Source organism: Phodopus roborovskii, unplaced genomic scaffold (genome assembly GCF_943737965.1).
Source record: "Phodopus roborovskii unplaced genomic scaffold, PHOROB, whole genome shotgun sequence".
Taxonomy (NCBI): Eukaryota; Metazoa; Chordata; class Mammalia; order Rodentia; family Cricetidae; genus Phodopus; species Phodopus roborovskii.
Window position 1 is genome coordinate 2,461,035 of NW_026126442.1, and position 16,580 is coordinate 2,477,614.

The 16,580-nt window shown below is 50.9% G+C and overlaps 1 protein-coding gene across 1 annotated transcript in view; it reads right to left on the reverse strand.

The window, feature by feature from the left end:
* The window catches only part of Shb (SH2 domain containing adaptor protein B), a 108,575-nt gene that overhangs the window by 11,402 nt on the left and 80,593 nt on the right, over positions 1–16,580 (reverse strand). The window contains exons 4-5 of the mRNA XM_051187725.1: positions 11,699–11,870; positions 8,840–8,959 (exon numbers count right to left, since the gene is read on the reverse strand). Of these exons, the coding sequence (XP_051043682.1) occupies positions 8,840–8,959; positions 11,699–11,870 (292 nt within the window). The remainder of the gene's footprint in view (positions 1–8,839; positions 8,960–11,698; positions 11,871–16,580) is intronic.

Here is a 16,580-nt window from a genome sequence, read left to right on the forward strand (position 1 = left end):
CAGGACGGCTAATACAGTTTTGTATATCCTCTAAGGCCCTGTTCAAATGTCACCACCTCCAAGAAGCCTCCTAATGCCCCATCAGAATTCTCTGCTTGTGGGGTGGGGTGTACCCCACACCCAGTCACATGTGGAAAAGGAAAACTTTCAATGGGGGTGGTAAAAAGATATTCTATTTAAAGCATTTCTAATAAGCCAGCTTTGCCAAATCCAACCATCTCTGCTACTCCTTTTGGGTGAAATAATCTTAAAAAGAATGAAACAAAGAAAAAAAAAAGCACATGCTTGATTAAGCGTGGCAAATACTCTTTTGGGGGGCAAGGACTCCTCACTGAGGGACCTACCTGGGCATAAGCAGGTTGGAGGAGAAGTGCCAGGATGTACATGCATGCCAGGGGAGTGGGAGGCTCTTCTTCACTCATACTCCCCCCCCCAACACACAAAACCAAACTGAGCTTTTATAGCTTCTGCATTTGAGCTGTGGAAGCCAAGATGAGGACTGTAAAAGGCAATGTCTGATTTTATAAATCTGCCTCAAATCCCAAGAACACCTATGAGGAAAACGGGAGAAGGAAAGACAATGCTCACAGGCTCAGGGGATCATAACCTTGCAGAGCCAGAGGTGACATGGCAATTCAGTCAGCAGCTTGTCACAGTCTTGACCCAGGTAAAGCAGCCCTTTGGCTCCAACTACCGGGTAATCTAGGGGACAGTTAAATCCTACATATGATCTGTGATTTTATGGTATGGAATGATGGCTTTGAGATCCACCAACTGCCTCTAGTTAAGGTTGATGGGGCTTGCTATGGGAGCTCTGGATTGTTTATCAAGAGAAACACAACCCTCCACCACACCCCTCTCTCTGAGGTCAGTACCAAGACTGCAGTGACCCCGCTGCCTCTCAATGTCATAGGTGAGCACAATTCCGTAAGTCTCCATGTCCGTCCGTCCTTATGCGAGGCCTCAGAGGCACAGAGGAGGGAAGCCGCTTGTGGACACCTGATCCTCTGGCTCCAAGGCACTTTCTCATGCAGGCATGCTCTGCAGCTGCCCTCATGGCCTCTCTCTCTATAGCATCCCATGGGATCTCCCCAGAGGCCCAAAGCAACCATTTCCTGGATGGCTCTGGCAAAGTTTTATTAAATACATTATATTAACAAGCTGGTGTGAGGGTGATTGGAAAGAAATGTTTTGGTTTGGAGAGATCAGCCAGCACCTCCAAAGGGAGGTGTCCAGGCCATGGAGGCTTCCTGGTGACGAATGGGCAGTTGGAAGGCCTCCCCTGGTGGCTGAGCTACACAGACAGATGGAAACAGGCTGATAGGAGATAATTAAAAACCTGCTGGAAATGTAATCGGGGTGGTTCAGACACTGGAGAGGACCTGGGAGGGGACAACCACCACCTCCTGGCACAAAGGGCGTGGACTGGGGGTGTGAGGCAGAATGGGCATAGCACATATTGCCTCCCAGGCCTGCACAACAGGAGGGAAGCAGGGAATCTGGAAGGGGCATTTCCCAGTTCTTTTCAAAGCCAGCCATCCCTGATTACCCTAGCTCCCTAGCTGCTCAGAAACCTGGACACAGTCCTCAACTAAGCCATTCCTTTCGTTCTTGCTTTGTCACCCATCCACCAACTGTCCCTGTCCCTCACTGAGGTGATGCAGCTGCCTCCCAAGAGGCCAGCTCTTCGCTCCCAACCTAGCTGGCTTCAGCCTCTGCCTGGCACTAGATAACTCAAGTTTCCATGCAGCACCTCCACATCTAGTTGGAACAAAGAACTATGGGGGGGAGGGCTCAGGAAAGAACAAGAGCCTGGGGTGTTGGCTTTGCCCCCCACTCCCACACCCCCGCCCCCAGAACGGGTTCCTAGCTTCTCTGAATGAACCCCAGTTTCCTCCTTATAAAGAGGGAACAATGAGGATGCATTTTCCCACAGTGGCTTGAAGACTGGACTCAGAGGCAGGGCTACACTTCAAGCTCTGCCCCCTTTGTGGGTGTCCCACTTCACAGTGTACTCTAGTACTGCTGCTGGAGATGCAGCGTTTGCCCTGCAGGACGCTGTGACCACAACCCAAGAGAGCGGGAGCCAGCCCCCCTTTCTTCTAAGGGGTCATGTCTGCACACTGAAGCCACACCCCAAGTCCACTGGGGAACGACTTCCTGTCTGAACCTTGGTTTCTTCTGTTCCCTAAACCCCATGACATCTTCAATGCTCCTTCCCTGGCATGCTCCCTGGGTCAGGGAAGCCAGAATGACAGTCTGGTAAGAAGAAACCTGTCATTCACAAGGTGTAAGGGTACAGTGGGAGAGCTGGAGTGGAACAGGTTGTGAGGAGCGCGAGAAAGGGAAAGCCAACCTCCTAAGACAGCCATCACCTACAGCCACCAAGGGAAACAGGTCAGAGTCACGCAATGCCTCAAGCTGGCACAGTCCAGAAGAGGGCAGCCCAAACTTGAACCTTGTCTGGGAACTTAAGTTCTCAGTCGTGGGGTTTGCTCTAGGTGTAGCCACACAAACTTTTTTTCTTTTAAAGATTCATTTATTTCTATTTTACGTGTGCAAGTGCCGGGTCTCGGTGTGCATGTGCAGTGCCCACAGAGGTCAGAAGAGGTCATTAGATCCACTGGAACTGGGCTACAGTAGACTGTAGCTGCCACATGGGTACCTGTATCAAATTGCCACCATCGTAAGAGTATGGATATGGGCAGAGTCCCCTTCCCTTACAACCTGTGGCTTTCCAAAGTTTACAAGGAAGACAGCCCAGCAGTCAACCAGGCTCCTGCTCAAGGTGTATTTGTGTGAGACACTTCTAGTCACTGTCTCTTCATTAAGTGTGCAGATGAGAGAAACTGACATTCTATAATACAGCTGCTTGGGGAGCTGGTCAAGAGCTCTGAGGCAGGTACACCCAGATAGAGCACTGGGCCTGCACAGGACCATCCCACCCCTTTCTACCCTCAACTGCTCTAACCAACCCTCTGCATTCACCAAGGACAGAGTCCCCCTCCTCCCATCACGGCTGTCTCCTGCATTACTCCTCCTCCATTTTACATTGAACTCAGCAGCTCAGGAGACCACAGACACATGGGCAAGCCTAAAGCCCTGTGGTCAGAGCTGGGCAATGTGGGGTCCCCAGACAAGTAGTAACTGTGCTCGAGCTAGACACTGCACACATAGTGCCTTCCTTGAAGGCTTGCCCTTACAGGGGTTCACCATGCTCTCAGAGCCCTGTTGCAGACCAGAGAGTGGCTGGCTGGACTCAAGTCATTCAATTGAAGAGAGTTCAGCTGTCGAGGAACCCTGGAGGGCTGGCCAAACATGTCTCCTCTTCGGAGCAGTGAAGCTTTTGGAGCCTCCCGTGATTTTTTGTTTTGTTTTAGGGCCCTGGGGACTGTACACACTATGCAGCCTCTATAATACCAGAGCCCTAGCCCTGGAACTCTGATGCTGACTCCACAGAAGGTAGAGAAATCTGTGCTCCCCATTGTTGGATGCAGGGCTCAGCGTCTCTTCACACTCTTCCCTCCTCTCCTCCCTCCCCTCCCTGCAAACATTTATTATTTCTTGCTCCTGGCTGTCAGCAGCAACAAACTAAGATTAATCACTCGCCTGCCTGGCTGGACTGTTTGAAAACTCTCTCCTTCACCATACAAACCAATGAGGGGAGAGGAGAAAGAAAACACCCCTAACTGAAATGCCTCCCCTAAGCTCTTCTAGATCCATAACACCTACCTACACTCCCCTACAAACCAGGGCAGTTTTGCTGGTTGATACTGGGCATCCAGAAGCCAATACAACCGGCCGCTCCAGGCAAATGCAAAGGGTCAGAGGTCTTTCTTCATAAAGTGCCCACCCCACCCCACTCCATGAGATGGAGGTGGGCCCTCCTCTATCCTCAGACTCAAGGGAAGTCTTCGTGGATTCACTGCAGAGCCATGCAACAGGAAGCAAGTGTTACGATCGAACCTCAGACTTCGCCTTCCTATCATCTGTTTGCAGTGTAGGGACTGAACCCAGACCCTCATGTTTTCTCCATGGTTCAGGGGGGCAGCCATTTACCCACCATCAGACGGTTGGTGAAAGATCGAGCCATAATTCTACCCAAAGTGCCTCTGACTGGGCAGCCAGGAGGATGCTCTCGTGCTACCCCCTCCAACCCCTTCACAGTAGGTCCCCCGCCAGTGCCCTGACTATGCAGACTTCAGGTCACAGAGATGTGGCATGTGGAACACAGGGAGGCCAAAGTTGTAGCCTTTCTCTATGTCAACACTCATGTCTGATGATCCTAGAACAAGGCTCAGAGAGCATCACTGTTTCCTAGGTACACCCTGCAGGGACTCCTTGATTCTCTGTGAGATAAAGCCCCATCCTTTAACCAGGCTGTCAGGCTGTGCCACTCACTCCTGGGCACACATCGGTGTGGGATTTGTTGTCCTTAGCACACTGTGCCTGCCACCTCTCTACTGCCCACCACTTAAGGCCTACTGTCCTTCAAATCTCTCTCTGGTCCCTTCCCTCATGTGCGGCCCAGGGTACTTTCTGACCTGTCAGCTCCTAACATTTTAATGCATTTCCTAGGTGCCTTCTCTTCCTTGCCAGGCTGTGAAGGCCTGCAGGGCTGGACCTCAGCAAGTAGGATCAAGCATGCAGGCTGAGGGATGCATCAAATGCTCAGGCTGGAGCAGGAGACATGATGAGGATAGGTCAATCCTTGTAAGCAGGCAATTGTCTCTGGGGACTTGAAAGCCAAAGGTGCTTTTGTGAGAGTCCTAAGGGAAGCACCTGGCCCAGTGCAGTGGGAATAGCTGGGGCTGGGTCCTTGGGGAGTTTTCACAAGTGTGATTTTGTATACCCACCCCAGGTACACAGGAATGGGCACTGAAGCAGCCCCCACACCTAGCAGGACTCACAACGTCCCTAGTCCCAACTTTGCTGCCTTTGAAGATCTGTTTCCCACATCTTGTCCAGATTCTTTTGCAAAAACTTGCAGAACTAATACTCAAAGTGCCTGAAGAATCCTATTAATGAGACTGCTCCTCATCCCCTTTCCCCAGGCCCAAGACAGCCTTTCCAGAGAAATGAGAGGCAGCAGCTTTTGATATTGTTCTCATCAATTGCTAAAGGTCTAACCCTTTGCTTGCCTGGCTGGAGAGAGCATACCCAACACATCTAGGACCAGCAGTAGGCATTAGGCTAGCTAGTACATGTTGTCACGCAGAAGGTAGCAAGAGAAACATCTGCAGCAGGAGAGACTGGAGAGTGATAAAAACCATTTGAAGGCTCTCTGAACTAGCTTCAAAGGTGGGTGTTGACCACGGTAGAGGGAGAGACAGAAACATCTGAGATGTGACGGAGGACAGGGTATAGACACTGAGCACAGGGAGCTGGGTTGGGGGGGGGGGGCAGTGTCAGATGCAGGGGTGTCAATGGTCCCCACAGAAGCAAGTCTTCATAGTCAGAATAGTCAAATATACACTCAAGGGCAGAGTTACGTCCACTGTGATTTTCCACTGGGGCTATTTTCTCACTTATATAAATTAAAGAGTCATTTTCACAACAGACACCCTAAGGCCTTCTAATAAAATATAACAGGGGTGGGGGGGAGAGGAGCATGCACACACACACAGCCATGCACCACAGCTTAAGCCTCAGCATTGCTAGAGACCTTAGCAGGCTATTCAGACCTCTGACATCAGATGAAGATCTGGGAATATGCCCTAGCCCCTGCATGAGGATAAATGTGCAGGCCATAGACATCTATCTGCTGACGACAGAACTCTGAGCAGGACCTGCTGGCCTTGTCACTGAGAATCTGGAACACTCTTCTAGGAGGCACAGAAGTCCCATGAGGCTCCTCAACACCACACACCTTTACCTTCTCTCTACTGATGCCCTTGCCTGAGGAACACTCTCATCTCTTATGGGTCATATGCAGCTTCACCTGCAGCTTCTGGCCCTTGGTGGTAGTGACCACTTCCTTCGGGTCACCTCGGAGCATCCAACTCCCTTTGTGCTATCCTGCATGCAACAAGGCAGTCAGAATGAGCAGGGTTATGAGTTTGCAGTTTGCCCAGACTATAGATCCTGGTGCCAGGTACATAGAATTCCAACAAAACTCTTCCAAGGGAAGATCAAGCAGGTAGAGGGTCCTGTTCTAGGGGAATAGGCTTCCCCAAGTATATTCTCCTTCACAGACCTTTCTCACAGAAAGACCCAAGGCCCACATGAAAATGGCCAGAGGATGAGAAGACACATAGCTGGAATTCCAATGTCAGCTTGCAACCTGTGTGTGTGTGTGTGTGTGTGTGTGTGTGTGTGTGTGTGTGTGCGCGCGCGCGCGCGCGCGCGCGAACGCTGCCATTCTCCCGGCTGCTGGCAGCAGGCCTGAGGATGTGAGAAAACCACATATTGCACACAGGCTGGCAAAGGTGGTGCTTGTCCAAAGCAGCCAGTACCCATAGCAGCAGGGCTGTTCTTCTTGTGGACAGGGGTCACAGAACACAGCTGTTCTGGGAGACACCTCTCCCCAGCTCTCCTTCCTTCAAGGATACTCTGCCTGGGTGAGCATACCCCCTGACTCTCAGGGATGGTACTCTAGAGGAACAAAACCAACTCTCCAGCTGCAGTTCCTTGTGCTAGAACAGTAGTCACTCCACAGTAGGCCTGGTGGTTAGATCAGATGGGGCAGGTCAACAAACTAGACCCCAGGCTGGTGGCCAAGTGCTGTTGTCTAGCATGCTGGATGCCACTGGCTGGGGAAACACAGTTGGTTTAGTCAGAGAATGCACACCAAGCAAAAAGTGGAGAATGAATCAAAAGACAGGGACACATGGGGGAGCCAGAGACAGTGGTGTCTACGGTGATTGTCAAAGCCCGACTTCTGCTGGTTTCATGCTGATGATGAACACAGGAAAGGGAAGGGACATGCCAAGCAGTGAGTAGCAAGACAGGACCACAAAGTGTCATGATATAATCGTAGGCGGCCTACAACCTGCCAGCTGACCAGGCTGGCCTTGAACTCACAGAGATCCACATGCCTGTGCCTCATTATGTGCTGGGATTAAAGGCAGTGTCACCAAGGCCCAACCACAGGTTTCTTAACTGGACTACAAGCAATTCTTTTAAGGCTACTGGCAGGAAGCAGGGACAGGATGGGCCTACACTAGGTCACACAGGCGATGAGGATTGGACCAGATGCTTGTGGCTTAGAACAGGTAAACATTCCAGTTCACAGGCCAGGGCAGGGAGGTTCAGAGTTGTAAAGGCCACATCCAAGGAGGGAGGCGGCCTCCCACTGGCTACCACAGTACCCAGACTACCTGAATGACAAGCCTATCACCATAAAAGCAGAACCAAGACACACCCACAACTCCCTGAGAGGGCCAATCCAAAGAATGACACACAGCAAGGATAAAAGGGCCAAGCCTTTGGCCTCTGGAACCAACATGTGCCTTGGTTTCTATGCACATTAGGTAATGAAGAGATGTTGCTCAGGGGTGGAAACATGGATGGTGATGGGCTCACTTGGGCCACTTTTTCAGCAGCTGGTTGCAGACTCCTTAAGAGACCGCAGGGTCTCAGCAAGGTGTTCTCTACAGGCAGAGCTCTGCTGAATCCACAGGGCCAGCTAGACTAGGTTCGGGGACAGGCATGTCTCCATGCACCAAATGTGAAGGCTGACACCTGCCAAGGCCCTGGACCCTGGCACACAGGGCCTCTGCTCCTCCTACTGCGCATCTAAACAGCCCCTCTACAGTGGCCAGACAATGGAGATTCTAGGAGCAATGTGATCTTCGAGGAAGAGACAGATAAAGGGGAGCGACAAGCCAGCAGCACCATTCTCTTGACAGCAGGAGACTGTCTGAACTATGGGGAGAAAGCTGGCCCTGTGACAGGGAGCCTACCCTGCCAGCATGGGTACAAGGTTTTCTGGAAGAAAGTGCCACCAAGCCCACTGTCCACCATGAGCCTCTGGCAATGACCCAGGGCAAAGGGGAGGCAAGGTAACCAGTATGTCTGGATGTAGGACCTGGTTCATACCTTAGTTGTGTTACTAATTCTGTGTCCTTGGAGAATTCCTCTTCCTATGAGCCCCAATTTTCCTATCTATAAAATGGATTCAAAATCTCCTCGAGTCCTACCTAGCAGTATCCCTGAACAATTAAACATTCACTTGGAAAAAAAAAAAAAAAAAAAAAAAAAAAGAAAACCCAACAACCTCTTTCTTATTTCTAAATCTGTTTATTTCAACAGCTCATGGGTCAGAAACACCTGGCAATCTGCAAAGTGGCCACAGGCAGTAACCCCAGGGTTTTTTTTTTTTTTTTTTTTCTGGTTCATGGCATTCCCTCTTAAACTTATGGAGCATATGAAGGACAGATATGCCCAGAAGACAACCTGGACAATAGGAAAGGGTTTCAGAGCAGCTACCCAGCACCATGAAGGGTCAGACAGATGCTCATCAGTCACCTGTTCTCCTCAAGCCTCCGTTTCCCAGGCTATAGACCGAGACAACACATTCCCCATCAAAGGACTAGGATGAAAGTGAAGACAGACAGACATGCCAAGAGCCCAGTGCAGGTCTGGGCTCACTGCACACGAGAACTCTTCTAAGCTAGTGGCTATACTTCTGAGGATAAACCTCTCCTCCCCAGGAAAGCAGCAGTGGCATCCACCACAGCTTTTCTGGGCCCCCAGGATGAAGCTAAATTAAAATCCAAGGCGTAAAATAACTAGTGCAGACAAGGTTCTTGGGGAAACTGAGTGTGCCCTTTCCTCACCAGAGGCATGCAAGTGCACTCCACCGTGTTGGGGTAGGCAGAGGGCAGGCGGTACTCACTTGAGGGAGAGGGAGTAGTCATGCTTGCTGGTCTGGCTATTCCGGACAAGGTAGCTACACTCCTTACAGAGTCGCAGCAAGTTCTCAGCGTCACTCCTGCTGATGGCTCCGTGATACCATCTGCGGAGAGGACAAGAGGGTAGTCAGAACCGGGTGGGCACAGCGCCCCCAGGGTGATCTCCAGGGAGGGCCAGCACCCTCAGAGGGCAGCTGCTGGCGCCAGCTCCCTGTGAGGAGGTTCAACAGCCGCCAGTGTCTGCCACATGTCAGATTCTGAGGGAGAAGAAGGAACAAACCCCTGGGGCCCTGCCCACAGAGGGCTCACATTCCGTGCAAGCAGTCCATCTGTGGCCATCAAGTTTGCCCCGTGGTGACAGGTGCTAAGGAGATGAAAGTGAGGCCGGGTCACATGGCTGGGGATATTTTAGGCAGGGTGACCAGGAAAGCCTGTGAAGAAGGGTCGAGCAGTACAGACCTGAGGAGGCGAGAGGAAGTCACAGAGAACATCATCAAGAAAGAGCCTGCTGTGGCAGAGTCTAGTGCGGGCACAAGGCTGGTATACAAAGGGCAATGGAAAGACCGGTAGGCTAGAGCAGCAGGAGGGGGGTAGGGATGGTGGGGACAGGAGCAGGCAGCGAGGCCCAGGACATTTCCTTCAATGAAACAGACTCCTAGAACATGCCGATAGGAAGCCTCATACGGGCAAAGTAGAGGGCAGCTCACTAATCTGAAAGAGACTGGCTGGAACCTGTTCCTGAAAATTGGTCTGGCACCAGTTGTGAAAATGAGAATCCCGGCATTGCATTTCTGGATACTACGTGAGCCAGAGAAGGAGGAAGGACATGAGGTGCAGGGGGCATATGGCCCCACCTGGCCACAGGATGAGATGAAAACCATGTTTCTATGATCAGAGAGAGACTATAGACTGCCAACCTAACCTGTCTTTCTTTCAATGGGTACACAGAGTCATAGCCACAGGCTGGAGATGTTTACGCTCTTACACAATGAGAAAATTTCCAGGAATGCCAGGGCCCAAAGCAGTCATGGAGAGAAATAGCCAAACAAAAACAAAAGTTGGCTTCACAAATAAGCGGTCACAGATCTGGTGAGACCAGGCTCAGGAGGGGTGGCCTGAGTGACAAAAGCACTTTATTAGGATCATGATTTCCAGTTGAAACCAAACAGCCCTTGGGGAGGCAGGAAAGGGCCCTAGGGAACTGCTGCCCGCTGTCTGCCCTCCCTGAGCTCAGGGGCAGGGAGAGACAGACAAGAGCCTCTCTCTGGGGGCCTCCTTAGGGGTAGTCCCTGGTGGGAAATAGGATAAGCTGCCAGGTCCCATCCTGGTTACTTTATGTTGAAAGAAAGGAGGGGCCAGGAGTAGATGGTCAAAAAGAAGGGCAAATGGCCCAGGATCAGGAGCCAGGAGCCCAGCAGGCAGCCTACAGCCAGTAGGAGGCTGTAGACCACAGGCTATCTAGGGTGGTTTGGCCTACTGTTGTTGGGCTTGAGCAAGGGACCATCCGGGAAAAGGCTGGAGCCTGTGGAGATGGCCAGCCAGGTTAGATTCCAGGGGTCAGGAAGACTCCACCACTGCCATTCATCCCATCCAATCGCAACTGGGCTCTTCCGTATTTACTCACTATACCCTTGCTCTCATGGGCCTGACAGGAGCCAGTGTGAACGACACAGATGTTTCACAGAAACACAGGAAATGTGATGGGGCGGTAACTGCTGTGGTGGAAGGTGCCTTCTTTGGCATGAATGGTCAGGGAAGCCCTGGAGAAGGGCATGTGGCCTGAAAACCCGTATCACTCAGGTCAAGACTGGTAGCAACTCGGTAGACAGAAGCAATGTTGCTGGTAACCATCAGCTATCTCTCACCTTATTTATGTATTCATTTATTTTTGTTTTTAATTTATTTTGGTTTTTCAAGACAGGATTTTCTCTGTGTAGCCTTGGCTGTCCTAGAAATCACTCCGTAGACCAGACTGGCCTTGAACTCACAGAGATCCGCCTACCTCGGCCTCATGAGTGTTGGGGTTAAAGATGTGTGCCAACACCACCCAGCATAATCTCGCACTTTATAGAGTCCCACTCTGCACTGGGCACATGCTTGGGCTGGAGATAAGAGGAGTCCATGAGGAGGGAGGTGAAGGCAAAGGGAGAGTGGAGTCTAGGTTAGGAGGTCGGCTGGGCCTCAGTTTCCCTTACTGTACTTTACTTGCTATGCCTGGAGAAACTCACTGTAGCCCAAGTACTGATGTGGTAAGAAACCAAGGAAGCAGGGACATCATCCCAGAGTAAGGGAGTCACAGGGATAGGGACCTGGCAGAGCAGGGAGGTATCATCACGGTCAAGAGGAAGGGCAGTGAAAGGACCACTCTTGACACAGTGCTGGGAGGAGGGGCAGGGCAGCATGGGTGGACCTCAAACTGTGACAAGAAGAGAGAATCTGTCTCTGGAGAAAGGGACTGGGGAAACCAAATCAAGAGTGCAAAGGCCTGAGCTGATGAATAGTATGCGGATACAGCAGAAAAGCTACATCACAGCTACAGAAGACATCTAATTCACACTGAGGGGAAGGTTTAGTTTAGACTTGGCAACTAGGATGAAAACTGGGGGGGAGGGGGGGGAGTAACAGCTGAAGATTTTGAAATCCTTCCTGCCAGGCACTGAGGGTCAGGGTGGCAACATGGTGTGACGAGGCAAGGACTGGCCAGGGGTCAGGAGCTTTGACCTCCCAAGACTCTCACAAGGGGCCAGTGATCAAGTGTGTTCTTACAAGAAAGACGCGGATGGAGGAGGGCACAGCATCTAGGGGAGCAGGGGTGGCCCCCGGCATTGCATCATTCAACTTACATTTGTTTCTCCAGTGGGATGGTGGGATCCACTCTCTCTCCCAGGATCCCACAGAACTCAGGGCTCCCGTGTTTGATGGGCTTGAAGCCTCCTCCAGGAGCACGGAGCTGGCGCCGTCGGTCCCGAGAAGGTGATGGAGAAGACTGCCGCTTCTCGTTGCCATTGAACTGGGCTGTGAGAACGGAGGAAGAGACGGATGCGCCATCACTTGGGGCACAGGCAGCACACAGTGGGGCAACATTCTGCTTGGCACATGACACTTTCAGAGCAAGAGAGGCTCTGAAAATGCTGGGTTTTGTATGGCTTAAGTGTGTCCCCCAAAGTTCCTATGCTGATGAGTCAATGTTGAACAGCAGGACCTTAGGGGAAGTATTTGAACTGTGGGTACTTCAGGAATGAATGCTGAGTTCTTAACTAGACCAGCTAACATGAGCAAGAGTAATGCCCCAGAATTCTTCCACGGCTGCCAGATCACCCTTCCTCTCTCTGCATCAGGTTGTGGAGTTGCAGCACCCAGAACCATAATCTCAAATAGCCCACTATTCTCTATAAATTACGTGGGCTCAAGCATTCTGTTATATAAAATGGGGCAAGACAGCTTCCCAAGACAGGACTTATCATCAGGCTGCACATCTGAGGGACTGGCTGTAACTGGTTATTGAACCCAGTCCTGCCCCAGGAGAATCTCCCTGAGTTTTTTTTAGCAAGGCTCATAGCACTTCTACAGGCCCTCTGTACTCTTAATAAATGGCTGGAGCAGGGTGGGGAGAGCTCCTCATAGGGTACAAACTCTGCCTTTAGGTGACTCCTCCCCTTCTACCCAGGGCCACATTGCTTCCCGAGTCTGTTCCTCTTCATTTAGATACTGTGCATGGACAGACACAGAGGAACTGACAGCCAGCTGCATGGTAGGACAGGTCCTCCTATGTAGACCACATACCACCGCTACAGAGGAAAAAGATGTGTGGCATGCACGTGTTTGTGTGCTTGTGCAAGCAGAAGTGGGTACTGGATCCCCCAAAGCTGGAGTTGTAAGCAAGTGTGAGCTCCTAATATGGAGGCTAGAACTCAAGTCCAGTCCTCTAGGAGAGCAGCCAAGTGTTCTTAACCATGGAGCCCTGGAACTCAGGCTCTTGGGTACAGGTGAGGAGGCCTTCAGACATCTTGCTGTCTCCATCACCCTTCAGAAGCTACTTCTCTCAGGAAACTTCAGAACTCCCTCAGCCATGGCATCTACATCACCAGTCTCCTTGCCTGGCTCCCAAGAGCCACTATGAATAGGAGGTAGCATAGGTAGGTACCACTTGTGTCCCACCTCATATAGTACCTGCAAGGTAACAGGTGCTCCACGCATGACTAAATGAAAAAACTTAACCAGCTTTTTAAACCAGATAAATAGGATAAAACCTAAGAATGTTCTAGTCGACACTGTAATTCTTCAATGAATTAATTTATACATCCCGTGGCATGATTAATACCTCAGCCATGTATTTAAGTAAGAATAGGTGGTGATGAATGACAAGCTTAATTAGGCAAATCACTTCACCTAAAACACAAATATACAAACTCCAAGTGCAGTGATTCGACAACCAAAGGGGGGAGGAGACGAGAACAAAAGCTCCAAATACAACTGCTTCCATCCCTTCTAATTAAGTTTCTCTTTAATCTGCAATTTTAAATGGCAATTCTTTTAATTTAGTGATTTTTCTGTGAGAGATAAAGACAATTCCTCAAAAGAATATCTGCATTTAGAGGAAAATATGCTGCCCCTGTGAGTTGTTCAAAAGGCAGAATTTAATGAGTCCCACCGATAGACAATTAAAGAGCAGGTTGGAGTCCTGCAGGAGGGGGGGCCACTCGGGGTTGTGGAGAATGAGGCACTGAGCATTTGATTTCAGTTCCCCGATGGAGACTTGCCCTGGTAGTAGGAGAAAGGTGATCCAGTCAGTGTGTCTCCAGGGATAGCAAGTCAGCACCTCAGCTTGGCTCCAAATGTCTACCCAACAGTTGTGGCCAGGGGACAGGGCTCATTGCTCAAGTGCCCCCACTTGTTTTACTAGGCTTTCTGGATTGTCTCCAAGATGGTGGTCCCTTCTCTCTGTATTAGAAGCCTGATACACACACACTGACGTCTGGTCCCTTCTAGCCACAGAAAATGTGTGTATATGTGTGTGTATGTTCCCTCCATAATGCTCCCACCGTGGAAGTGTGAGAAGTACAGCAGCAGGGCAAGGTTGAGCCCAGGACTCTGCATCTACAGGGCCAGCCTTCTTTACAAGAGCAGCCAAGGTCTGGTGAGCAGAAGCTGTGCCCCACCTCTCTTGGCCAGCTGTTCCATCTGAGTGGCATATACAGGCCCCCAGGACTGGCAGGAATGCTACCCACAACTCCCTAGAGGAGCTGGCCTCTCCCCATGGTTGTAGACTTTGGTAGGGTGTGTGCTGCTCCAGAGACATCTAGCACAGGCTGGCTGGTTCCATGGGTCTTTGCTTTGTCTGTCTAGCCTTTGGAATGTCTTTCTTCATTACACTGCAAAAATCCTAGCTATTCCACAAAGTGCAGCCTGAAGGTTTTACCTCCTGGAGTAGCATTGTCCCAGGTAGAATTCCTTTAGCCTCCTTTAGTCCTGAAGTGCTTTGTCTACACAGCCATCCCAGCATCTGTCTATTACAGGAAATAATGTAGCCATTTCCACAGAACTGGATGGATTCACCCAGTACATTTCTGCCACGCAGTTAGCTCCAGGGAATGGTCCACAGACTCCAGCAAGGAGAGGAAGGACCTGTAGCAGCTCTGTATCCCAACTTAAGTCAGAGATGCCTGGCTTTCATTCTCCGGTGCCATCGTGATGCTGGGAGTATTTTTTAAACTTCTCTAACCAGGGCTGCTAACAACCTAGGTAGGGAAGGGCTGTGGAAATAGTCCGGGCAGGTGGCAGACCCCTTTCCATGGTCACACTCAGAGGGAGGTGTGTGTGTGTGTGTGTGTGTGTGTGTGTGTGTGTGTGTGTGTGTGTGTTTTATATATTCACAAATATAAAGAAACCTGTATTGGAACGGACTTCTCCATAAATCTCAAGAAGTTCCAAGAGAGCAGCCACCTTACTTTGTACTGCTTATTGCTAATTCTCTAGGGCCCAGAATAGGACCTGGTGTATAGGTGATGATCAATACCCGTTGAATGAGTCTCTGCCTAGCTCTGCAGGGCTGCCAAACCTCCATTCATCCTTTGAAGAAAGGCACTCAGGTTGGACCTTCTCTGCTAGCTCTGTGCAGTGGGTTCTGCAGACCTGAGGGCAGGCAAATCTCCAGCTTTGGAGGCAGTGCCCTTAACCACCAAACCACCTCACCAGTCTCAACCAAATTACTTTAGAACCATCTTGGAAATGGCTTCATTCTTATATTTAGTACTTCTACATTTTCCTCTCATCCTCATAATCTGTGAGTTTGCGCTACTGTGCCATGTTTTTACAAACAAGGTCTGTGTGGCCATAGAACTTGGCCCAACTACCAAGGTAGGCTGCCATGCCAGGCTAGTGGCTGGGCCTCCTCCAACCTAGTGTTACCCAGTGGGGTTGGCACTGCCCTGCTGGCCAGCCTGTAGCCTGGACAGTGAGGCTGAAGAAGGAGACCATGTGAGGGGAGGGACTCCCAGCTGCCACGGCCCCTTAGCAGATAAGCCAGAACTGAGAAGCAGCCCTCTTTGTAACCTTGTGGGGGACAACAGCGGCTGGCTGTGGCTGTTCTGGGCCTGCACTGGTTCCTGATGTCCCACTACCCTACAAGAGGTGGGTGAGTCAAGATGCCCAGGCACCTCTTTCATGGACTGCCCTGAATACAATCCTGAGTGCCACTAAAACTTTGCTTCCTCCATGACAGGCCTCTGCAGCTGCAGTGTTCCAAACCTGCACACAGCATTGTCACTGACTCCTACCAACGCACAGCCAGACACCCGAGAATTCCCATTTCACAGACAATGAGACAGAGATCCACAGCCTGGTCACCTCTCAGCCCTCCCTCTAGGACAGCTCTAGGGAAGGAGCCTCAACTTGAAGACACACATACAGGCTGTGGGGCACTACTGCCACCCTCACAGGTAGTGTGAAGAAAGGTGGAAGAGTCAGGGCTGGTGACTGAAAGGCTTAGAAGTTCCAGAACACCACTCACAAAGCTGTGGCTTGCCTGGGGAGGTAGACTCAGGATGGCAGAGGGGACTCACCTCTGTCCTCTACATGGACACCAGAGCTGAGTACTGGCTGCAGAAGACCTATGGACAGGATTAAGGAAACACCGAGGCCTCCTCAGCTGCCAGCGGTTGCCTTTTCCACACAATTCATTCCAACGAGAAACATAGAGCTAGAAATGGACCGGCTCCTCCAGTTAACTAGCCCTGAATGTGGACTTGAAACAAGCTCAGCACATTCTCCTTATGGTACAACAGGTCTCAAGAGTTCACAGCAGTTAACAGGGATAACATGCAACAGCCCAACCTTAGTGCCTACTGTCACCTCATCCTACAGACGAGGAAACAGACAAATTGTCACTGGCAGCAAATGGCAGCTTTAAATGCAGACCATGGCCCTAGCCCCAGATTCCTTCACCTGCTACCTGTTACTAGGAATCGCTCAAGGCTAAGGGCCTGTGTGATCGGTAACCTCTGCATCGGCAGACACCCATAAGTCTCCCAGAGCCTGGGCAAATGATTATTCCTCCATCTGCAAGCCCATGGAGCTGCCTGGCAAAGGCTGGGTACCTGGGGAAGGCACTCCACATGGCCAATCTTCAGTCTCACTGAGTAAGTTTGTGCCGCTGCCCACTTGCAGACAATGAGGAGCGAGAGTGAGGAAAGATAAGCCAGTTCTCAAGAGGCACTGGCAGTGGCT